A 26228-nucleotide genomic window follows, 5' to 3' on the forward strand; every position below is an offset into this window, starting at 1 on the left:
GAGGTAGGGATATTAGCACTGCACCACAACAGCCTACAATAAGAAGTCTAAGTATTTTGATTCAACTTATTCAGATATCTTACAACACACTTCTGGAGCTGGTTGGGGCGTAATTATGGGCCTTCAGTACCAGAGGCAGGGATACTTTGCTTGTAGCCACTGATATTTGTTGTGGTGTTCCAGTGGTGTCAGTATTAGGAATGCAGCTGTTCCTGAAGTATGAACAGAAGAACTAGGAGCAGGAGTAGGCTGCCCGAACCTTTGAGCTTGCTCTGCCATTCAATAAGATCACTCATGATCTTTTCGTGGATTCAGATCCACTTGCACTCTCACCATATCCTTTGATTCCTTTATTGTTCAAAAAAATCTACCTTAGCTATAAAAATGTTAACTGAATTTGTGTCAACTACTTCACTGGGCAAGGAATTCCACAGATTAACAGCCCTGTGGATGATTAAGTTCCTTCTCAATTCAGTCCTAAGTCTGCTTCCTCTAATCTTGAGGCTATGTCCTCTTGTCCTAGCTTCACCTGCCAATGGGAACATCCTTATCTTATCTATTCTGTTCATAATTTTATGTTTCTGTAAGGACCCCTCTCAATCTTCTGAATTCCAATGAATATAATCCCAATCTACTCAGTCTTTCCTGATAAACCAACCCCCTGAACTCTGGAATCAACCTAGTCAACCTCCCTTGCACCCCCTCGAGTGCCAGTACACCCTTTCTCAAGTAAAGAGACCAAATGGCACACAGCAATCCTAGTGTGGCCTCACCAGCACCTTGTCAGGTTGCAATATAACCTCTTGGCTTTTAAATTCAATCCCTTTAACAATGAAGGACAAAATTCCATTTATCTTCCTAATTACTTGTTGTACCTGCAGACCAACCTTCTGTGATTCACGCAGGAGGACACCCAAGTCCCTCCACATAGCAGCATACTGCAACTTTTTACCATTCAAGTAATAATCCTTTTTACTACTATTTCAACCAAAATGTATAACTTCACATTTATTTACATTGTGTTCCATCTGCCAGACCTTTGCTCACTCACTCAATATTTCCCTTTTCCCTCTGCAAAGTTTTACAGTTCTCTGCACACTTTGCTCTGCCACTCATCTTAGTATCATCTTCAAACTTTGACTCCTACATATGATTCCAACTCCAAATCATCTATGTAAATTGTAAATAATTGCAGTCCCAACACAGATCCCTGAGGCACACCACTAATCACTGTTTGCCAGCCAGAATAGCACTCAATCCTCACTCTTTGCTTCCTGTTGGTCAGCCGATCTTCTCTCTGCTAATGCTTTATCCCTAATGCCATGCATCCTTACCTTATGTGGCACCTTGTCGAAGGCCTTTTGTAAATCTAGATGTACCACATCCACTGAGTCCCCATTGTCCACTTTGCTTGTAATGTCTTCATAGAATTCCAAAAGATTTGTTAAGCCTGACCTGCCCTTCATGAAACCATGCTTCGTCTGCCCAACGGGACCATTTCTATTGAGGTGCCTTGTAAGTTCTTCCTTGGTACTAGACTCCAGCATCTTCCCCAGTACAGAGGTTAAGCTAACCGGTCTATAAATTCCCCATCTTTTGTCTACCTCCCTTTTTTTAAATGGTATTGTCACACTTGCTGTTTTCCAGTCTGCTGGGACTGCCCCAGAGTCCAGCAAAATTTGGAAAATTACTGTCAGTGCACCTGCTATTTCTCCCGCCAACTCTTTTTGTACCCTGGGACACATTCCATCAGCCCAGGAAACTTATCAATCCTTAGCTCCATTACCTTGCCCAACACTAGCTCGTTCCATAATAATGATTATTCCCAGGTGCTCACCCAGGTTTCTTTGTCAATTACTGACATATCAGCAGTGTCCTCCACTGTGAAGACCAATACAAAGTACCTGTTCAGTGCCTCGGCGATTTCATCATATCCCATAACTAAACTCCCCTCCTCATCCTCTAAAGGACCAATGTTTACTTTAGCCACTCTTTTTTTCATTTTATATATTTATAGGAACTTTTGCTATCTGTCTTTATGTTCTGTGCTGGTTTTTTCTCATGTTCTATCTTGTCTTTATGGCTCTTTTTGTGGCTTTCTCTTGATCTTTAAAGTTTTCCCAGTCTTCTAGTTTCGTGTTTTTTTTTTGGCCGCTTTGTATGCCTTGTCTTTCAATTTGATAGCCTCCCTTATTTCCTTAGACACCCATGGCAGGTTACCCCTTTTCTTATAGTCCTTCCTTTTCACTAGAATATTATTTTGCTTAGCACTTTTTGAAAAATTACTTTGAAAATCCTCCACTGCTCATCAACTGCCCCACCATAAAATCTTTGTTTCCAGTCTACTTCAGCCAAGTCCTCCCTCATTCTATTGTAGTCCCCCTTGTTCAAGCATAGGACCTGAGTATTGGATTTTATCTTCACACTCTCCATCTGTATTCTAAATGCAACCAAACTGTGATTACTCCTTCCAAGAGGATCCCTAACTATGAGGTAATTAATTAATTCCTGTCTCATTACACAGGACGAGTTTTAGGATAGCTTGCTCCATTACATACTGTTCAAGAAAACAATCACAGATACTTTCAGCGAACAACCCCTCAAGGTTACCTTGACCAAGCCGGTTCGACCAATTGACATGTAGGTTAAAATCCCCATGATAATTGCCATGCCACTTTTATAGGCATTAGTTAGTTTTTTGTTTATTGCCCGCCCCAATGTGATATTATTTGGTGGCCTATTGACTATGCCTATCAGTGACTTTTTCCTCTTAGGATTTCTACTTTCCACCCAAATGGATTCAACCTCATTCTCCATCGAACCTATACCATCTCTCAACAACACCCTGATGTCATCCTTGAATATCAGAACTGCATCACATCCTTTACCTTCCTGCCTGTCCTTCTGAATAGTCTGATACCCCTGGATGTTTACCTCCCAGTCATGACTGTCCTGTAACTGTGTCCGTAATAGTTACCAAGTCATATTCATTCACGATGATTTGTGCCGTTAAGTCATCAACCTTGTTACGAATCCTGCGAACATTCAGTTAAAGTGCCTTTATGCTAGCTTTCTTACCCTCCTGATTTTCAATTAATGACCTATATTTTGCTATGCAGGATGCAATTTCAAAATTTATAGATAGTTAACAATACTTCCAAGTTTTGCACTGTGAGGAGGCTATTTCTCATAAGGCCATAATATATAAGGACAGAATTGGGCCATTTGAGTCTACTGTCATTTGATTTAACATTTCTCAACCCCATTCTTCTGCCTTCTCCTGTTAAGTCTTGATCCTCTCTCTAAACAGGAACCTATCTATTTCTGTCTTAATTACACTCTAACTTTGCTTCCATAGCCTTCTATGGCAATGAGTTCCACAGATTCATCACTCTTTGGCTGAAGAAATTCCTCCTCAGCTCAGTTCTAAAGGATCATTGCTTCACTCGGAGAATTTGTCCTTGGGCATTAGTGTCTCCTACTAGTGGAAGCATAATCTCTGTATTCTGTAAGTTTCAGTCTGATTCTCCCATCACCTTTCTAAACTCCAAGTACAGACCCAGAGTCTTCAACCACTCCTTATATGACAAGCCGTTCATTTCCAGAATCGTTCTTATAAATCTCCTATGGACCGCATCCAACACCAGCACATTCTGCCTTAGATACAGGGCCCAAAACTATTCTCAATATTTCAAATGCTGTCTGACCAGAGCCTATTACAGCCTCAACAGTACGTTCTGCTCTTGTGTTCTCACTCTCTCTAAATGAATGCTAACATTGTGTTTGCCTCCCTAACTGACAACTGAACTTTCACGTTAACCTTGAACCCCCAAGTCCCTTTTTTACTTCAGATTTCTGTAGCCTTTCCCATTTTAGAAAATAATTTACACCTGTTCTTCCCACAAAAGTGCATAACATCTCACTTTCCCACGTTGTATTCCATCTGCCAGTTCTTTGCCCACTCTTCCAAAGTGTCCAATCCCTTCTGCAACTTCCTGCTGCCTCAACACTACCCATCACCCCTCCTGTCCTTGTTTTATCTGCAAGCTTAGCAACAGTCCTTTGTCCAGTTGATTAATGTATAAAGTGAATAATTGTAGTCCCAGCACTGACCCCTATGGAACTCTGTTAGTCACCAGCTACCATCCTGACATCTTGCTTTAAAAGGGCACAAGTTGATGGAATGGTTGGGTAGGTAGCAGGTGAAATTATTCATTTTGGCAGAAAGGGTGCAGAGAAGCAATATGAAATAGAAGGTTAAAATCTAAAGGACAGAAGAACCAAGGTCTGTGGGTGCATAAGTTATTGAAGGTGGCAGAGCAAGTTGAGAGCAGCTGTTTTTAAAAAAAAAAGCATAGAGTATCCTGGATAAGTCTAGAGTACGAAAACAATGCGTAAAATACTAATTGGAGTATCACGTTCAGTTCTGGTCACCTCACCACCTGAAGGTTGTTATGGTGTTAAAGTGGATGCAGATGAGGTTCATGATGTTCTCGGGAATAAAGAACTTCAGTTACAAAGATAAATTGGAGAAATTTGGACTTTCTTTTCTTGAAGAGGAGATTTGAATGAGGCACTCAAAATTACGAGGTCTGCACAGGGTAGATATGGTGATACTTTTTCCATTGGTAGAAGGGTTAAGATCTAGAAGGCACTGATTTTAAAGTAATTCACAAAAGCAATGGCAACATAGTCTTTCATGCAGCGATTAGAATCTGAAATTCAGTGCTTAGAAAATGATGTTTCAAATGAGGTATTCAAGGAGTGAATGGATTATTATCATACTCTCTGAAAGGGAAGAATGTACAGAGCTATTGGGCAAAAGTGTTGAGTGGTTGTAGACAAATTCCATGTTGTGAGGTTAAAATCCTGGAACTCCCCCCTCGATAGCATTTTGGTCTCCCTAACACAAATGGACTGCTGTAGTTCAAGAAGGCAGCTCACCACTGTCTTCTCGGACAACTAGGTAAAGGCACATTCCATGAATGAATTTTAAAAGTGAACTTGAGAGCCAGCACAGACATGACAGATCGAATGGTCGCATTCTATGCTGTAACCATTCTATGATTCTATATTGAAAGCTGTATCACTCAATGGGGCTTATTTCTATTCCAGTCTGGACCTGTTTTTCCGTTGGCTATTTGACAAGAAATTTCTGGAAGAAGCTAAAGTTCGATTTGAGTGAGTACCTAATGAGAGAGCCTTCCAATATTAACAAGTTGATTCACTCCTTCACCCTATCTATTAAAGTGTTCAGTGTTGCATGCACAGATGCTCTTGGAGAATTTGAGAGATAAGTGACTGCAGAATCAGGGGACTCATCTATGATGGAGACAAATCAGAATTAATGTTTCAGGGTCAATGACCCTTCCTTGGAACTGAGGAAGGATCTCCTGACCCGAAACGCTAACTGTGATTTCTGTTCACAGATGCTGCCTGACCTGCTGAGCTTTTTCAGCAATTTGTTTTCATTCGATTTACAGCATCTGCGGTTCTTCCGGTTCTCATGACCTACGCTGGTCAGCATGTGGGTGGAAATCTGAAGAGCCATCATCTCTAGATGTTAAGAGTGGGAACCTTTTATCGAAAATGTGAACTGAAGTATAAATGTTAATTTTTTTAAAAAACAAGTTCACAGCTGTATTTCAATTGACCAAGTGCATTTTGAAATAGATATATGGCAAAAGCCAAGTTCTGTGGATGCGAGAAATCTGAAATAAAACAATGTTGGAAACACTGAACAGGGCTGGCAGCATTTGTTGAGAACAAAACTGAATTAATGTTTCAGATCAATAGCTCTTTATTTAAGAAGGTTGATCCTCTTCCTGTTTCCACAGATCTTTGTTGCATCTATTTCTAGCCTTTTCTTAGATTTATTCCTGAAATTAGATTAGATTAGATTCCCTACAGTGTGGAAACAGGCCCTTCGGCCCAACATGTCCACACCTACCCTCCAAAGAGCAACCCACCCTCCTCTGACTAATGTACCTAACACTATGGGCAATTTAACATGGCCAATTCACCTGATCTGCACATCTTTGATGATGTGGGAGGAAACCGGAGCACCCAGAGGAAACCCACGCAGACGCGGGGAGAATGTGCAAATTCCACACACAGGCTGGAATTGAACCTGGGACCCTGGTGCTGTGAGGCAGCCATGCTAACCACCGAGTCACCGTTCTATTAACTGTTTTCCAAAGGTGTTTTGAGTAGGCTGTCTGTGCCAGTGCAATTGAAATAATTTGTATTTCTTTGGCACCTTGCAACTTTAATGTTTCCAAATCTCTCTATTTCAGGCCATTGAAGATGTTGCTAGAAGGTGCATCATTGGCCCTTTCTCCCTTCCTCCTCTTTTAATTTTTAATGCATTTTGTGTTTCTCTGCCAAGTCTTGCAGCTCTCCCAATGTTTTGAGAAGGAGGTGTGGCATGTTGCCTAAAGCCTAATCTCCACCCCTCGCCCACAGTCCAGTGGCACTGATCACCTGCTCAGCTGCCCATTTGATGGAACAGTGCTTGCAGATTCCAGAATAAGAATATGTTCAAAGGGGTCTTGTGAAATTCTAGGTGCAGCAGTTATAAAGCATAGAACTGCAAACCCTTCCCTGAAGAGATGGATATGTTTGCACATGTTGCATGTTCCAATGAGCTTGAAGTGTCAAAAATTCATACTCTTCTCCATTTCGATTATTAAATAATTTACTTAGTAAAGTAATTGCATTTCTTTAATAAAGCTGATCAAAATGCTATGGCTTCTCTTGGATTTATGGCCTTAGCTGTGTTTTGCAAGTAGTAAGATGCCTGTTTTACAGGTAGTACAGGGACAGGTAGTGTTGAGGAAATGGGGAAGCTACAGAAGTACTTGAACAGGCTAGGAGAGTGCGCAAAGACCTGGCAGATGGAATACAATGTGGGCAAGTGTTTGGTTACAGGAAGAGGCATAGATTATTTTCTAAACAGGGAAAGAATTTGGAAATTTGAACCACAAAGAGACTTGGGAGTCCTAGTTCAGGATTCTGTTAAGGTTAACACGCTGGTTTATTTGGCAGTTTGAAAGGCAAATGCAATGTCAGCATTTATTTCAAGAGGACTAGAATGCAAGAGCAAACCTACACTGCTGAGGCTGTATAAGGTTCTGGTTAGACCACATTTGGAGTATTGAAAGTAGTTTTGGACCTTGTATCGAAGAACAGGTGTGCTGGCATTAGAGAGGTTTTTGAAGAGGTTTACAAGAATAATCTGGGGATAAAAGGCTTGTCCTATGTTGAACCCTGGAGTTCAGAAGGATGGGGAGTATCCGATTGAAACTTGCAGAATACCGAGGCCTGAATAGAATGAACTTTGGAGAAAATGTTTCCATTGGTAGGAGAGACTAGCACCTGAGAGCACAGCCTCGGAACGAAGGGGTGACCCTTTAAAACAGAGATGTGGAGGAATTCCTTCAGGCAGAGGGTGGTGTATATATGGAATTTGTTGCTGCAGAGGGTTGTGGAAGAAAAGTCATTGAGTTTATTTAAGAGCAAGATAGATTCTTGATTGGTAAGAGTTACAGGGGGAAGGCAGGAGAATAGGGTTGAGAAACTTAACAGCCATGATCAAATAATGAAGCAGATTCAACAGGTCAAATGCCCTAATTCTGCTCCAATGTCTAAGATCTTATAAATATCAGAGAGTTAAGAGCTTTGATGGGCTAGTGCAAAAGAGGGTTTGCAGTAGTGACTGGCTTGAGACACTAAATTGGCCTGGTCCTGCTTCTGTTTCTTGTGTTCTTATGAAACTCTGAAGTGCAACAGCATTGATACAATGACTGGCAGGAGTTTACTGCCAGTCATTAAACTTTTTAACATGTCGCTGCTCAATCTACATCGTGCTTTGAGCTGCAGTGTTTAATGAGGCCGGACAGTGGCAGAGAAGGGAACAAAAGGAAGCAAAGCCTGCATTTCAGGTCCCACTACCTTGTAGGTAAGCCTGATTAATATGCCAAAAAAATCTGCAGGTAAGAATCGGCTCATTGAGTCACACTAAGACCTATGGCAGAAACTGTCAATGCAGTGCAGGTATTGTCCTCCAATTGTGACCCAGCCACCCTGTAAACAGCTGACCTAAACCAATAATGTCAGTGACATTATTGATTTAGATCAACTGTTGACAAGAAAAGTATTTTTAAATAACTACCATTTAATGCATCCCTACATTAGTGTGCAAGTTAATAGCCAGCATTTAAGAGTTAGTTGTAAGAGTAAATCACATCTTACAATTGTGTTTCCTTGTTTGATATGCAATTGGCTTTCTGAAAGTTTATTTTGTCAAAGTCGCAGCTAAGAATTTGAATTGACTCTTTGTAAATCAATGCAGATTAATAAAATCCAGAGTTATTTAAGTACCTAAATCTGAGATTAGTGACCATCCATCTTAAATGTTACCCATAAAACTTAGGTCGATACCGGAGTGTTTGACCAAGTGGTTTAAGAACTAATGAATAATTTCTGCCTTTTACATGAACTTTACTCAATTCCTTTAGTCCATTTCCTCTAGTCTACAGGGTTCCAGTTTAAACAGGTTATTTGTCACCGATATACCTGACTAATGTTGTTTTGGGTGTGGAAGTTTATTCTAATATCAAAAGAGCCACTCATCATCATTGTATGTCTATTCATTAGCTCTGTATAATTTTTTTTTCCTCAGTTTGTCCTTGCTTTCTATTTTAGGTGTGTCTTTCTCCCTGATAATGGCGCTTTCTTTGTAAACTATGTGATTGCTTCGGCATTCATTGGGAATGCCATGGATCTACTGCGCATTCCAGGCCTATTAATGTACATGATCCGCCTCTCCTTGGCCAAGTCAGCAGCAGAGAGGAAAAACGTCAAACGTGTAGGTGTCTTTGATCCATCTTTCTCCTTTTTTATTTTGTCATGGGATGTGGGCCTCTGTAATGAGGCCAGTATTTATTGCTCATCACTAACATCCTTTCAACTGAGTGGCTTGTTGGGCTTTTACAGAGAAAAGTTGTGTGGATCTGGAGTCGCATGTAGGCCAGAAGTACGCAAAAATGCAAGATTTCCTTCTCTAAAAGGCATTAGTAAACCAGATGTTTATCCTGGTCACCATTGCTGATTTATTATTTGAACTTAAATTCCATTAGCTGTCATGATGGGATTTTAATTTATGTCCCAAGATTGTAAGCCTGGGCCTCTGCCTGTGCAATAATATTACCACTAAGCCACCATCCCCCTCTGTATCAAGCAAGTTGGTTCCAAGGTTCAAATCTATTTGAAAATAATTTAGAAATTATACCCCTGCTCAAGTTTAAGGCAATTTTCTCTCTTCCATGGTTCCCCACCTACCCTGTGCCACCACCACCACAGGCACATCATACACCCAGTCATCCTGTAGGTGAATACCCGAAGGCTGGAATTCCTTGTATGAGTCTACAGATAACTCTTGCAGAACTGATGGCTCAAGTGAATCCTGACTGGGCAGGCAGCCGGAAGCTTGTTGGTGAGCGGTGTTCTTTTAGCTGATTCACTGACTTCCAGTCAACCCCTGTGCACGTGCTTGGGATTCCTTGTGCTTGGATCTTTCCCAACATGCACCTAAGCTCTGAACTTAGTGACACGTTTCCATTCAAGGGGAATGTGCATGTAGTTTATTTCGGGTAAATGTGATCTTCCCCATATTCTCATCTGTTTGATTTTAAGAAGTATTTTATAATAACGCAACTCTGCTAGACAAGGAAAAACTAATAAAACTTTTTGGGGGTGGCTTTTTTCTTTATTCCCCCAAATTATTGCATTTGACTGAAATTATGAAGTCTACTTGGATGAAGTCTTTGAATGCTCATCATGCCATGTTTCTTAATATCTACTCTGCCCAATATTTTGAGATTTGAAGTGACAATTTACTGAAGCTGTTTAGTAGTTTTAACCAATCTGGTAACCAATGTGGAGCTGACACTTCTGAAACAAAGTGTTGCACATCTGAGAGCTATGTGGGCTTTTGTCAGTGCTGAACATACATATATAAAAATCCATTTGCAAGTGCGCTTACACTTTAAAAGTCAACTCTGTACTCCAGTTTAAATTGGGAGTTTTGTAGCTTACATCGTAAGCCCAAGGTATAGCTGAAAACTGCATGTACCAGGGAATTTCTGAAATAAAAGCAAAATGCTGGAGAAACTCCTTCATCTGACTGCATTTTCTGAAAGAGAGCTAACGTTTTAAGTCCATTTTGAGTCTCTTGAAGTTGGTTTGCTTATTCCAGACTGAGTTAACTGATGTTGACTAAGGCAAGATTTGGATTGCTACAGTTTACCTAATTGCCCCTTTGGTAAGTAGAGTTCAGAGTTGATTTGGTTCTTATTCCTAATAACTCTTCTGATGTAAAGGGTGCAAGTACTAATGAGCTTATGAGAATAGGGCTTGCAGGAACAAGTCATTGAGCACGCAAACAAATCCTTCAGTCCCACTAGTTCATGCTGGCCATTATCCCTAACTAAACTAGTCCTGCTTGGCCCATATCCCTCCAAACATTTCTCGTTCAGGTACTTATCCAAATGTTTTTTAACTGTTACCGCATCCACCACTTCCTCTGGATGTTCATTCCGCACGCGAACCACTCTCTAAAAGAGTTGCCCCTCGTGTCTTTTTAAAATCTTTCTCCTCTCACCTTAAAAACATACCCCCAATGTTGAAATTTTCCCCACCCGAGAGAAAAGATATCTATAACCCTAATGATTTTATAAACCTCTATAAGGTCACCTGTCAATCTTCTATGCTCCAGTGAAAAACGTCACAGACTATCCAGCCTCCTCTTCTAACCCAAGCCCTCATTCTGAACTTTCTGGTAAATCTCTTCTGACCCCTCTCCAACTTAAGATCTTTCCTATGACAGGGCAACCAGAACTGCACACAGTATTTCAGAAGAGGCTCACCAATGCTGTGTACAACCTCAACATGACATCCCAACTCCTGTATTCAAAAGGTCTGAGCAAGGAAGGCAAGCATGCGAAACAGTTTCATAGCCACCCTGTCTATATGTGACGCAAACTTCAAAGAATTATGAATCTGAACCCTTCGGTCTCTCTATTCTACAACGGTTGACTCTTGCCTTTGTTTGTTTTACCAAAATGCAATACCTCACCTTTGTCTGAATTAAACTCCACCTGCTGCTCTTCAATGAGTCACTAATTGACACTCCTTGATATCTTTCCCATTCCTTCATGGGTGTGTCAGAGCATGTCTAGTAACTTGAATTTTAAAACAAGAATTGAGAAGACTTTGGAAATAAAGGTATTGTCAAAAGATTTAAGCAGACAAGGAAATGGCTATTCAAATATTTATTAATATAGAGACAGTCTTAAAAATGCTTTTTTATTTGATTAATTGATGTTTACTGCCGCCATTCTCAAATATAAGCTAAATCTGATATTCTGTAGGCTGCCTTCAATAAGCTTCTGACTATTGCTTAGTAGTTTGTGGTTTAAATTTACTCAAACCATTCAGGGACCCCAAAATGCCCTTGCTATTACCTCATTGTGTTCATTGCCTCTAATCCTTAGGGAGTGAGAAAGGAAGGAAATGGAAAGCAAACAAGAAATGCAAGTGAAAGAGAGGCAAAGAAAAAAGTTGAGTAAAAAGAAGGAAAAGTTAAGAACAGGTGAGAGTAAGGGAAAAAGAAGATATTGGGACATATTTTTGAACTCAAAAAAAGTTGGAAGAGGCAGAAACAGGTAAAGTGATGACTGTCCACAGTAATTGGTCATGTTATGCAATTTGCACCAACTCAAATACGCTAACTCTACAAAGTTAGTAATCTTGGTCTAATATTAGAATAACACTCCAGTTTACATTCTTTAACCATGAATAGATGCTGCACAGCTCTTTCTGAAAACTTATTTTTGACGAGCTGTTTAATGAATCTTGTTCCATTTCGATTAGGAATAGAATACTTTTTTTATATATTGGGACCAGGAATGGAGTGTGTTAGATACAATTAAAATTTTCTATTTTCCCCCTCACCACATCAGTGTCTCACTGATTTTCAATTTTGTTCTGTAGTGGACCATCTTAAAATACATAGTGAAGGATAGAAACTGACACCAGAAATTAGATTCACAAAACCCTTGAATTTCCCACTCCCTCCAACTAGCCCTTCTGCATAGTCCATGAATTGCAGTGTGTAAGTCTATACTTTAATCCATTTGTTTTCTCTTATATGATAGCCCTCCCCTGCCACACTGTTAAGCTCTTGATCAGTGCTTTTTTGACTTCCTCTGAAAAATATTCTCCAGGTCCATGCATATCTCTGAAATCTGAAATGGAAGGTCCATTTCAAACACAACCATGTTTTGCAGCTCACATTCACACAATATTTTATTATAATCAACTGCAAGGCAGTGTTTGAAAGAACAGCGATGTTATGTTTCGACTTCAGGCATCCAGCACTAGTATCAATAATGCCAGATGATTTATAGAAGTTTTTATTTTATTGTTATCTTAGCAGTCTGCTTCTGACACACAAATTCCCATACACGTCATTGAGGTATTTTTGTATTTCCATGTCAGGGTTACTTGATGCTGCTGAGCAGTTATAGAATCATAGAGATGTACTGCATGGAAACAGACCCTTCGGTCCAACCCGTCCATGCTGACCAGATATCCCAACCCAATTTAGTCCCACCTGCCAGCACCCGGCCCATATCCCTCCAAACCCTTCCTATTCATATACCCATCTAAATGTCTCTTAAATGTTGCAATTGTATCAGCCACCTCCACTTCCTGTGGCAGCTCATTCCATACACATATCATCCTCTGTGAAAAGGTTGCCCCTTAGGTCTCTTTTATATCTTTCCCCTCTCACCCTAAACCTATGCCCTCTAGTTCTGGACTCCCTGACCCCAGGGAAAAGACTTTGTCTATTTACCCTATCCATGCCCCTCATAATTTTATAAACCTCTATAAGGTCACCCCTCAGCCTCTGATGCTCCAGGGGAAACAGCCCCAGTCTGTTCAGCCTCTCCCTATAGCTCAAATCCTCCAACCCTGGCAACATCCTTGTAAATCCTTTCTGAACCCTTTCAAGTTTGCTCGTTAAGATCCTTTTGAGGTAATCAAGAGCACAAACCCTAGCTCTCTGTAACTGAGCCAAGGTTCTAGATGTGAAAGACCACATATAACTTATTACATTCATCCTGTTCTCTTTCTAGTTTGTTTTTAATGTGAAATAATGTTGACATTGTTCATTTGCTTGGAGCTCAAAGTTGTGAGCTAGCTGAATTCCGATGTATATGTGCAGAAGTGATAAAAATGAAGCCTGCTCTTTATTGATGCCATTGATTTACCAGCCTCTTCCCAGCATTAAACTAATCTCTTCAGTTCGTTATCAGCAATATTCCTGCTAATATTTGTAGTTAGTTTGACTTGTCTCTCTCGGTTGCGTTTTCGTTTTCTAGCATCAAGCATATGAGTTTCAGTTTGGAGCTGCCTATGGGTGGATGATGTGCGTCTTCACTGTTGTCATGACCTACAGCATCACATGTCCCATTATAGTCCCATTTGGTGAGTATTTGACTTGGTCACATGTTAAAGGCGTTGATGTATCCAAGATGCACAACCTCTTCCACTGTGCTGAATTAACCAAGATATAGCAGCGCCATCTCTTCAATGGGTTATCCCATCACTCCCTCTTAGAATGAATTTGCTGCTGTCACCTTTGGATGGTTTATCTCTGATGCAGTGCCTCTCTGCCTTGATTTTAAGGGGTTGATTTATCCAAGATGCTCACTAATAGCTGAGTTCTCAGAAGATGAAAAATATTGTTTGTTTTAATGCAGCTATGAAATAACAAAAGTATAATTGGGAATAGATAGCAATGTATCTTCCCCTTGTGTTTGAGTAATCCTGATTATCATTTTCAGCTAAATACAGCATTTATTTTCAAATAGAGCAACAGTGACCTCTCCTGGAAATTTAAAATCCTAATGCAATAACAGTTTAAGATACAACATAATGGTCCTTAGTGTGTTCCACGGTATTCGTTTTAGATCATGTACAACAATAAATTAAATTACTTTTCAGTTATTAGTTTACAGCTAATCAAAACATCCTTTTAATGGAGTGAAATATGAGCCATAATAAATGTATTGGTTACAGTGCATGAATGCTCTTTTTAATTAAAATCCTTTTTATAATGAGAGCAAAGGATTAAACAGCAATGGTTGCTTAGCAAAGTGTTATCCTTGTATAATTGATTTTTTTTGTGATATGGTGAACATGTGAGCTCCCTTGAAGGCTTAGTGGTTATGTGCACCATCTAGTCTGATACTGAGTCATAAAGATGAGGAAAAGTCCAGGCTTCCCTTCAATTGAAGAAGCCAACCGCAGCCCAGGTGACTTTCAGGATTGGCAAGTATTGTCTGTCAGTTGGCAAGTAACCAGTTTACATTTTCAAGGTTTGAATTTTGATTTGGTTGCAGAAGCTTAATTCCGAAAACTTTCCACTTGTCTTTTTCTGTTTCATACTCTCCTTGTCAATGTTGAGCCTCCATAGTGAAGCTGTATACAACTACAATAGTGTAGACTGTCAGGATCAGTTTTAGTGATGCATAAGCGATAGCTCCTTGAGCCTTTACTCACAATTCTTTCAGAGCAAACTGATCTATACCTCAACAAGTAAAGTCACCATTGTCCTTGAGAGCCATTGGGCTGCTGTCTCACTGGACAGACAACTGGTGGGGAGTTTAACCTGAGGGTCACCATGCCTTAGGCAAGAGATGAGGTTGAAAAGGTAGGAGCTTCATGGTGACCTCAGCAGATACAGGAATTAATCCCTTGGCGTTGCATTAGTTCCATTTCCTTGCAGAATGATATAGGAGACGAAAGAGCTGAGTAAGCACAAGCTTGCATGGTTAACTGGCTCAGTCCTACAATGAAATGGAGACTTTAGACCTTAAAACATACCAGAAGTAGGCTATTCAGCCCATCTAGTCTGGTGTGCCATTCAATGAGATCGTGGCTGATCAGATCATCCTCACTCTTTCCTGCCTTATTCCCACCACCCTTGATTGCCTCATGATTTTAAAAATATATCTTAATATACTTTAATATACTTAATGACCCAGTCAAAACAGTTTTCTGCAGTGTAGAAGTCTACTGATACACTACCCTCTGAGAGAACAAAATCCTCTTCTTTTCTGCCTTAAATGGACGACACCTTTTTTATGCATTTATTTTTATACCACCTCTTCAGAAGGGCCTGATTAGTGTGATTTTACATCATGATGTATTTCACCCACATGGCAACCCTTTTGAAATTCTGCAAAGTGTCAAAAATTACTTTTTATTTGTTCCTCTGTTTTCAAGTCTGGAAAAACTATATATTTTCAGGACAAAAGGGAAGAATAAATTCTGCATGGTTTTCATCAAATCCACTATTCCAGCTGAGTTCAGATGATGGCTTTCTCACCACCTAAGATTGAACTGTGGGATCAAGATGTACATCCTCTCAGCCAACAGAGTAGCTGGGAGATCTAACCACAAATCTCCATTTATATCATCAATTCCATTCAAGATGCTTGAGAGTGGCCTTTACTCCTGTCTCTCGGCAGCAATTGTCTATTTCATCTTTGAACACTCTTGCATGTGATAAGATGATTTTCTCCCCATTTTAATTGACTCCTGACATGGTGTTTTATAAATGACGGACAGGCTTTGGGGAGTCAGGAGATGAATTACTATTGCAGGATTTCCAGCCTCCGACCTGCCCTCTGACGTAGCTAGTCCAGTTCAGTTTCTTGTCAGTGACAACTGTGACTACACTTCAAAAATACCACTTTGGTTATAAAATGCATGTGCTATGCTAAAGTCACGAAAGATTCTATATACAGGCTTTTTTTTTAAACTTTGATTCTGCTCTGATGAACTCTTCTCCTTGCCTCACCATCACCTTCAGCTACCATGGTCCTGCATCCCAGTGCATGCTTTTGAGCAGCAAACTGCCTCTCCAATTTCATGTTGTATCTTTCGCCATCAAAACGCAGCTCAAAACCCAACAAAAAAAACTCAGTTGTTTGTTTTTTTTTTAATTGTCTGCTTTTTTTTTCTTTAGAACTTTTCTAAACAAGGTTCTTTTATTAGGTTTGATGTACATGCTTTTGAAGCATTTGGTGGATCGCTACAATCTGTACTATGCCTACCTGCCTGCCAAACTGGACAAGAAGATCCACTCAGGAGCAGTGAATCAGGTGGTGGCGGCACCAATATTGTGTCTGTTATGTCTGCTTTTCTTCTCTACTGTAAGAACAGGTAAGGTGACAATCCTGTGTGTGTTTCTCTTGTTTTTCTACTGCATCAGCTGTTTCATCCAATCCTTCTGTCAACCTCCGTGGTTCACACACTTGCGTCCAAATCCCAAGGCAGTGCATTGAAGTTTAACCATATGCTCGTTGAATGCTCCATTGTCCGTTTTCAGATGAAGCATCAAGTTGAGGCCCAATCTGCCCTTTCAGGTGGCCTTGCAAGACCCAATTTGAAAGTTCTTGCCGCATCAATACCTCGCCCACCCCTACCTATGACCACCATCTGCCGCAAGTATAGCAGAGCCCCCAGTAGCTGTATCAGTCTGTACAGCCACCTACGGACTCACCCTAAGAGTGAAAATCATCCTTGTCTGCGAGGGACTGCCGATGATGATTTTACAGTCCAATATTTATCCCTCAACCATCATATAAGCAGCTATGCAGGATACTCTGAATCTGTTAGTAAAATCAAACAATAGGCTGGAAATACTCAGGAGTCCTGGTAATATCAGAGGATAACGAAACAACTTCATTAGAATGCTCCATCCCTTCAGAGATCTGAAGTAATAAACAAAGAGCGTGGATTCAAAATCCATCATGGCATGTTGAGGATTTTAATTTTTTTCAAAATATGGAACAATTTTTTGTAAAATTAACATGAATCCTTCAGAACTGTAGTCAAAAACTAAACTATTTCATTGTATTTTTTTTGGAGAATGAAACTTGCCCTCCTTTTGAGTCTTCATGTGACCAATATGAGGAACTTAGCTGTGCAGCACAAGTCACATTCTTGATTGTACATCTGATGTTGTGCTTCCTCACTGACTGCATCTTGCTGCACATCTCCTACTCAGTGCTGCCCTTCTGCTACTGTGACAAAGACTTGTTCAACAATCTTATGCTTGTACAGGTTGTTTGTTTTTAAAAAGAAGTACTGATAATATTGAACAAAGCCACTCTACTGTGACAAAGACTTGTTCAACAATCTTATGCTTGTACAGGTTGTGTTTGTTTTTAAAAAGAAGTACTGATAATATTGAACAAAGCCACTCACCATAAATATAATGTAATTCAGTATAGCAAAGACTCCTAACCCCCACATCATCCACTATTGAGAGACTACAGCATACTTGATCATATCCTTGATGTCTCCTGCCAGAATCCTAAATCACCCCTTACACTACTTATCCATCAATCCTATGTCTAGCTTTCACTTTGGCATTCATGTCATTCTTCTGTTCACACCTCTTCAAGGCTCTAATCCCCTTTCCATCTCCCAGGCTGACAGTTCTCCAAAATTTCTGCATTCCTCTTGGGAATCCTAGATATTCATTGCTATATTATTGCAGCCTTGCCCTCAGCAAATTAGGACTTGAACTCTGAAATTCCCTTGCTAAACCTCTCTGCCTCCCTTCCTCAAAACCTGACCAAGCTTTTGTTTGTCCTGGTATCTATTTATGTAGCTTCGTAACAACTTCTGTCTGAGAACACTCCCATGAAGTGTCTCAGGACATATACTATGTTAAGCACCCTTTTTAAGTGAAAGTTCTTTGTTGAGGATGGAGATTAATTTGTTCATTAACCAGTCTTCAAAGTAAAACTCTTTTATATGCAGGGTTCTTAGCTGCTACGTCCATGTTTACATTTGTTGTGCTGGTGGTCACTATCGTTATCTGCCTGTCTCATGTCTGTTTTGGCCACTTCAAATACCTCAGTGCTCATAACTATAAGGTAAGTCACGTTTTGTTATCTGAACATTGCTGTATGTTTTTTTGGAACCTCGTGGCAGGGTATACGGTTGTGATGTTGTTTGGTTTGTCTTTTTAAGACTACTGCATAAACACTCTCAAATTACAGTTTGCTCTGATATAATGCAATAGTTTCATTTTTGCATTTCTCGCGTTAAAGGGAATCACGCAGCAGCCACGCCATTTAAAGAAATGGGGCCAGAATTGAGTTATAACCAGATAAAAGTAAGGAAAGTTCATGTTCTAGAAATAATGGTCGAAGTTCTTTGATCACATTAACACCGATTTAGGTTAAAGAAACTGGCTTTATAGCAGAGCACACTAAACGTGGCGAGTTGGGTAATTGTAGCTATGAATGAATTTGGATATTGTAACTGTTTATAACATTCTTGGTCTTTATAAGTTTGGATGCAAACATGTGTATTTACTTCCACACTTCATTCGCCAACAGCAGTCCCAAATTGAGCTCCAGATTCACAGGTCACATTCACAACTTTGAATCCTTAAAGGCATAGCAGAATAATACGTGGTGCGTTGCATGTATGGTCTGCTTGTTACTGTAAGGCAGATTTTTTTCAAGTTACTGAACGTACAAAGTAAGGCTTGATGTTTATTGTGGAAAATAGAAAGCTCATGGTGTAGGGTGTGATATTTAAGCATGGATAGAAAATTTGTTGGCCAACCAGAGGCAGATGTAAGAATAAATGGCTAAATAAAAAACAAAAGAACTGTGGATGCTGTAAATCAGAAACAATGACAAAAATTGCTGGAAAAGCTCAGCGAGTTTGGCACCATCTGTGAAGAGAAATCAAAGTTAATGTTTGGGTCCAGTGACCCTTCCTCAGAGCTGGCCGAATGTCAAGAATAATGTTAGTTACCAAGGGAGTGAAAGATTATCCTGGATATGCAGGAATGTAGAGTTGTGGTTAAAGTCCGATCTGCCAAGATCTTATTGAATAGTGGAGCGGGCTCAAAGTGCCAAGTGTCAAGAGTGTGGTGCTGGAAAAGCACAGCAGGTCAGGCAGCTTCCGAGGAGCAGGAGAATCGACGCTGTGGACATAAGCCCTTCATCAGGAATGAGGCCATGTGGCCTATCCATATTCTTTATTCGTGTTTCTTTCCCTCTGCCCCAATCTTCCTTCTGCCAAAAGAGCTATTTCTCACTGGGGTAAAGTTCCGTTTGCTCTGGCAGCCTTCCGGTGTTTCACCCCAGCGACCGTGTATCATGTCTGAACTTGATCAGTACAGCTGCCTGTGCAAACTGTTTGAAAAACAAAGGTATTCCTGTGAAACATCCTGTAATTCCTTATACCAGCAGTGGGTCTCTAAACAGCAATCAAGTACAGGCATACAGCTTTATTTATCTTTTGGTTATACGTTCTTCAAGTCCTGGAGTCTGGTGATTAATTGTGAAGCATTATTAGGTTCCATTAATACCATGGGCTTTAATGGAGGAGAAACTGTCTCCCAGTTCTGATATTGGAAAGATGAATCTTGGCAATTTTCTGGGGTTTATTGTAGAGCCAGTACTGGGATCTGATAACATTATGCATTATAAAAGAGAAGGACTTTAGTCTTCTGGTTTCATTATTAGTAAGGTGATCCTTGCCAGGTTTTTTTTCCGCATGTAGATAATATAACTGTTGAAAATGTTGATTTTCAGCAACCCTCCACTCCAGCAGATGCTATAAGTACAGAGGACGAATCCTGTTACAGGACACTGGTAATTTTCACCATGTGGTTTTTGGGAATTAACTTTGACTAATTTTTACCATTCTTACTTGACGATCATGGTAATCCATAATAATCAAATTGAAAACCTTGATAACTTAATCTGCATGCTGGGATCTTTCTCTTTTTATCATTTCATTTCATGCTTCTCTAGGTGAAGGATATCAATTCGGGCAATGATTTGCTCTCTGTCATTATTAGGATTTGATCTAAATGCATTTAGATGTGTGAGGTATACAGCATTCAATCACTGGTAATATAAATTACAAATGCTAAGCTTATTTTATATTCACTGCTTTGTCATTAAATATTTAGTCCCAGAGATTTGCGGGGGGAAAGCCTCTCTTTAGCAGTTGATACATTGATGGGGACATGCAAAGTTGGAAATTGTGCCTAAATTGTTAATGTGCTTGGCTCAGTAGCACGAGGACAAAAAAAATGGAAATATTCTTAACCCCACGAACAGTCAGACTCCAGCATCATGCTTTAACTCCAGGAGTGTTTCCTCCTGCATTGCTGCAACTTCCTCTCTTCACACCAGCCATTCAGAGCAATGTCATATCCCACAGAATTTTGATGGATTGTTTTTAAGGAGAGGGGACTCGGTGACAGAACCAAGTTAGACAAATGGAAACAAAATACAGGTCACCTGTGATCTCACTATCGATAAACAGACTCGAGCTTGAATGTTTTTGGATCTGGCACACAGGAAAATGATAATTGCAGGCCTGTCACAACAGCCCAGAATAGCATTGTTTTCCTAAGGAGCCCCTGCATTCTCAGCCCAAACTGGTGACCTGATAGTTCCAGGATCAGGAATGGAGTGTTTTGTTCTCTATCATCTGCTCAAGTCAGCAGTGCACTTCTCACCTATGTTGTTAAGGTTATAGCAGCACTCTGAAAGCTCAACCGTAACCAGGATGCAGCAATTCCCTTGATCAGTAACCCTCCATTTCTCAAAGCATCACACCACAGTGGCTGCAATGTATACTGCACAGGGGATAAATTGAAGTACCTCACCAAGACTGCTTTGATAGCATCTTGCATTCACAGTTTTTTTAACCACAACTGGGTCAGAAACTGAATTCCCCACCTAACATTGTTCTGGAAGCGCCACTGTCACCAGAGCATCCAGCTGAATAGGAGTGTCCACCACTATCACCACGTGTTCAGGCCAGCTAATCAATGGGGAATATTGAACCATTAAAGAGGTCCAATGCCAAAGAAATAATAGTGTTTAATGGGGAAAAATTACAAATTTAAGAGTCCCCGTTTCCATTTTCACAGTGATGAAAACAGGCAACACGCTTGTGATACATGGGAAGTTGGAAATGTGCTAGCAAGGAGAGTAGAACATTCATTAAAATGTAATGAAAATATAATGGGTTGGAGATGAACAAGCCTCCAGGACCAGGTGATTCCCAAGGTGTGAAAAAAAACGTGCAAACTACAGATGTATCAGTCCCAATTTTCCAAAAATTCCTATATTTAGATTTTGTGCCTTGGGAACTGAAAAGCTCCAAATGTATTTCTTTCTTATGGTGGGGGGGAGGGAGCAGAGATAAGTCATTAGTCAATGTGACAAATTGTATGGGAATTGTTGGAATCTTATCAGAGACAAAATGACTAAGGTATCAATTAATTAAAAACAATTGGTGTGGCTTGGAATGAGTGAGATGTCCAGCTAAACTAGTTAAATGTACAGAGGAGACCATCACTACCGATGTTATCTATATGGGCTTCCAGCAGAAACTTGGTGAGATTCCGCAAGGAGTTATTGACACCTTTTTTTTAAAATCTTTATTCATGGATGTGGCTGTCAGAGGTTAGTCCAGCATTACCATCATGAATTGCTGCAATACAGATGAAGTAGGTATGCTCAGCACAGTAGGGAGGCAGTGAGAGTGAAGGAACAGTAATACAATTCTAAATCAGGATGTTGTGTGGTAAATGGTGGCATTCATCCGCTGGTGGTAGAAATTGGGAGGTGCAATCAAAGGAGGCTTGGTGAGTTACTGCAGCGTATCTTGTAGAAGGTACACATTGTAGCTACCGTGCTTCATTAGTAGGGGAAGTGGGTGGGATGCCAGAAATATGGACTGCTTTGTTCTGGTTGATGTCGAGCTTCTTGTGTTGTTGAAGTTGTACTCATCTTGCCAAGCCACGTTCTCTTTACATTTCTTTCTTTCTTCTGCAATGACCTCCAAGGTCCCTGTGCAGCTGTGACTTGCGCAAAATGATATCAGTATGTTTTCCTGCCATCAGCATGCATGCAGCTGCATGAGCCAGAGAGAACATTGCTGGCAAGTGCATCACACTCCTGACTTGTGGCTTGCAGATGGTGGACAGACTTTGGGGAGGCAGGAGGTGGGTTATTGCAGAATTCCCAACCTCTACTTGGTCTTGTAGCCACACTTGTAACTGGGAGGTTCAGTTCAGTTTCCAGTCAATGGCAACCCTCACAATGTTCACAGTGAGGCATTCAGCAATGGCAAACCATTGAACAGCAAGGGGCAGTGGTTAGATTCTCTTCTGCGATGTTCACTGCCTGGTACTTGTGTCATGCAAATGTTACTTGGCACCCGTCAGCTCAAGTGTGGATGTTGTCTAGGTCTTGCTGCTTCTCAACAGGGACTGCTTAGTTTGATTCAATTATCTTTGGAGGATCAAGGAACATTCATGAAAACGATTCACAGATCAGTGAGATAAGAGAAAGCTTCTGTGTTTAATTGGCACAGTGACCTTTGTGCTGAGAGATTTCTGGGTTTGGAGTTGCATATGTTAATATGCTGTAATGCACATGTGTAATGAATGTTTATCTGACTTTCAGATTGATCGTAGTGAAGTGGACGGTACTGTTGAAACAAATGGACAAGGGGAAGGTACTTCATCCCCACCAAAGGTTACAGTAAGTTACCCTTTAATCTCTCACTGTACATGGGCAGAAAGTGTAGTTAATTGCTGCTGGTTTATTAATGAATGGCTGAGTGTTTCATCTTGTTCTAGTTCTTCAATTATAAACATGCCAATAACTAAGTTCAGCTCAGGACGAGGAGATTATGGCTTCATTCTCCACATCAAGGCTTGAGCACATACTGTCAGGAACTCCAGTGCTTTGTGAGCCACTAAATATTTTTTGTTTTTTGTTCTACAAGCAAGCTAGTTGACCCTGACAGTGGAACAATATTGTATTCTCTTGGACATTTGATATTACAGCGAGTTAACTGCTTTTGCTACAGTGCTCTAGAAGTTCCAACAAACATTTCAAGGTGTTCCTTTAACTGAGCAGAGTGAGATTTGTGCTTTTTGTTTTCTTTTTGCAGAATTTGTTTGTACCGAGTGTAAATTGTTGTTCCTGTCATTTCAAGGCAAAACTTAAGTTTCAAAGTTTAGGCCTTGACTATTTCCATCCAACTAGCTTTCTTAACAACTTCATAAGTCCTCATTACTGTCAAGCAGTGCCTCTGTTGCTGAAAGTCTTCTGAAGAAGTGGAGTCTCATTCCTTCAGTTTTTAGTTGACTCTTTAATTTTTTTTTTCTATGTTACTTTTTCTTTTGACTAAGTGAGGGAGCAAAGATGACTATCCATTTGCCCCTCTATTTCATTTTCTGAGTCTAATTTAACATTGAATGAAATAATCTAACTTGCACTTCTTGGTTCAGACTTCACTAATTATGGACAACTTTTTAAACTGTTTGAGATGCAGTTATTTGCCATTTTCCCATAGGTCATGTAGAGGATGCCAGGCTGTTTCCGACCCCTTGTATCAACATACATGCAAAATACTGCAGATGCTTAAAATCTGCAATAAAATAAGAAAATGTTGATAATAATACTCAGCTGTTAATGTTTCTCCTCCATAGATCTTCCAAAACTGGAGATTAGCATCTCCAAAACTGTTAATTTCTATTCTCCCATGAAAAGAAATGTCAAACAAAGACCAGTCTAACCATTCCATTGTCAGATGCAGCAAATTCTGTTGTAGTGAATCTTCCAAGAAACTTGAAATCAAGAATGGCCATGAATGCAAAATGTCATTTTTGTACAGTGGTGTGCAAAAGACCTAGACTGCTTCTGTGCTCTCTAACAAACTACTTGGAAAACAATGCAATACTAACCTGTGCTCATTTTCATATACAGAGATACATTGCGCAGGTACTGCAAGATCCTCAGTCAGAACCCACAGGAGATGATGATGAGCCAGCAGCGCAGAAGAGCTCCAGAGATGTGAATAATGAAGGAGAGTTCCAGTCCTGCGAAGACAGTCTTATTGAAAATGAAGTTCACCATTAGTGGAAATTGACAGTTTTTAAAACAAATTAATCAGACTGCACGGTTTAGGACCTGGGAACTATGGCACCACTGGGTCATTGAAACTTCAGACTGTAATTATTAGCCTCTGGTACTGTTTGTACCAGTTCGACGCAATTTGCTAAACCTTTCCTGTCTTTGTTTGCCGATTGAAGGAACACAGCAGAAATGGGATATGATGTGGTGTGCTGGAGTTGTAGAGAAAATAGCTACGCATTTTTACCTGCCCGACTATAAATGCTCAGCCATCATATCCATTGATATTAGTGGTAGGAAATTTGACAGCATAACATCATTCCCAGGAAAGCCTTCTGCTGATCTGCCACCAAAAGTAGGGAACAAATAAGTCAGCCTGATTTTGTAAGCACACATACCCTAACAGGAAGAGAGGGTTTGGTGGATGACAGAGGGGGAAAAGGATTGATATTTAATATACTTTACTGTGTGAGACGAAAGAGCATCAGTGTTACAGAATCCTGGTGAAATTGATCCTTTTCCAATTCAAATCACGTAAGCATCTAAGGATGGTCAAATTGATCCAGCATGTTGGAATATTTATGAGTATACAATTTAATTTAAGAGTTTATAAAGGGATTAGCAGCATTGATCTATCAGGACCAATTTAAATGTGTCCTTGGCGCCAGGTATCATCTGTGTGATGTCAGTTTTGTAGGTGGAAGTGATCTGTAGAAATCCTGCATTTTCAAGTGTTGAGATGTATGCTTTCTGAAGCACCATTCTGCTGGACATTTTCTTATTTATTTTTAAAAGCGCACTTGTACACAACTGCAGTTGAAATATATATTTAAAAGAATGTAAAGTTTTCTGCAGAAAGTAACAGTCCTGGCTGTTGGATCTGTGGCTTACTATGTAGTTCAAACAGTTGCTAATAGGACTGTTAAATTGAGCAATGTGGTGCTCTTGATGATCCCATGTTGAAATTGCAGGTGACCTGATGTTTTTGTACTTCATTTTTCTCTTTCTCCCCCCCCCACCCCCCTTGAAGTTTTCAGATGTACTATGTAAAGAGTAGGTCATTTTCATTATGGACTCATTTCCTGTTCAATAGCTTGGCTCTCATTTGGGGTGTTTGGGACAGGGGTTAGAAGTTGAACTTCTACCTGCAGTCAAAGCATTTAAAATTATTTCTGAATTATACATTTAAGATTTACTGAAGATCATACAGCATTTCTAAGTTGACCATTTAATAGATTTTTTAAATCTAATTTTGGGGGCAGCACGGTCAACAGCTGATCCATTTTTAAAAATCTCAAGCAAGGTTGTAGCGACCGAAAGGGAAGTTGTCCGAAAAGAACCAGGACTGAAGCTCAAGTCTTTTCAATTCTGTTTCTGAAAATTGCTTGACAGAACCTTTTCATATGTTGAAAAGAAACTCTGGACAAAGGTGCCTGACATACTTAAATTTATTGAAACAGAACCAGCATTATCTACCGACTATAACCACTACAGGCTCAGGTGCAACTGTAGCTTGTCTTGGCAAGGATATTCTCGATCAAGGCTGAGCGAATGGCAAGGAGCCACTTGCAAATCAGGTTTTTATTGGCAATGATCAAGCTGCAACTTAAGAACAATGAGGATTGAAGTAAATTATTCCTCTTCCTCTTCCCCCTCTTTGTAGTGTCTGAAATGATTACAGACCTAAATACAGTAGTATTTGACTCCTTCCACCTAGCAGCCTGTAAACGACATCATCCATCTGATTTATATTTGGCTGAATTCTCAGTTTGCTAACATTACTACACCCAGACTCCATTCAATCTTAAAACAGGTTACAGAAAGGTAAAAACAAATTGATACTTAGTCTATCTTGGTGAGAAATGATCCTTTTATAGCAGGAACTGTAACATTCCTTTCTAGCCAGGCCCTAACCCATTCACTAATTTGTATTACTGTTCCTTTCCTTCCTGTCAAAATGTCATTTGCAATTTGATCAGATGGAAGTGCACATTATTGTTGAACAAAGTTTGCATTCTTGAATTTATATAAACTACTGTTTGGCCTAAGGGTCTTTTTAAAGTGAATTGGATGAAAATTAAACCCTATCCTCCATTCAACTCAAGCAAATTTCTATATACTTAGGATCAAGGAGGGTTTGTTGTCTTTACTATCTTCAGAATTAACAGA

General features: G+C 40.0%; 1 protein-coding gene across 3 annotated transcripts in view; it reads left to right on the forward strand.

Moving 5' to 3' along the window:
• The window catches only part of LOC122548516 (mechanosensitive cation channel TMEM63B-like), a 223309-nt gene extending 197151 nt beyond the window's left edge, over nucleotides 1-26158 (forward strand). For 2 of the 3 annotated variants that reach the window (XM_087984150.1, XM_043687273.2), the window contains 8 exons: nucleotides 5116-5181; nucleotides 8707-8869; nucleotides 13449-13554; nucleotides 16132-16299; nucleotides 17908-18023; nucleotides 19704-19763; nucleotides 22602-22679; nucleotides 23913-26158. In XM_087984150.1, coding sequence (XP_087840276.1) covers nucleotides 5116-5181; nucleotides 8707-8869; nucleotides 13449-13554; nucleotides 16132-16299; nucleotides 17908-18023; nucleotides 19704-19763; nucleotides 22602-22679; nucleotides 23913-24065 — 910 coding nt within the window. In that variant the 3' untranslated portion in view covers nucleotides 24066-26158. The remainder of the gene's footprint in view (nucleotides 1-5115; nucleotides 5182-8706; nucleotides 8870-13448; nucleotides 13555-16131; nucleotides 16300-17907; nucleotides 18024-19703; nucleotides 19764-22601; nucleotides 22680-23912) is intronic. The other variant, XM_087984143.1, reaches the window with a different exon arrangement.
• The last annotated feature ends 70 nt before the right edge of the window (nucleotides 26159-26228 follow it).

This window comes from Chiloscyllium plagiosum, unplaced genomic scaffold, assembly GCF_037043375.1.
Source record: "Chiloscyllium plagiosum isolate Xiang-an unplaced genomic scaffold, Cpla_swu_hap1 HiC_scaffold_3, whole genome shotgun sequence".
Taxonomy (NCBI): Eukaryota; Metazoa; Chordata; class Chondrichthyes; order Orectolobiformes; family Hemiscylliidae; genus Chiloscyllium; species Chiloscyllium plagiosum.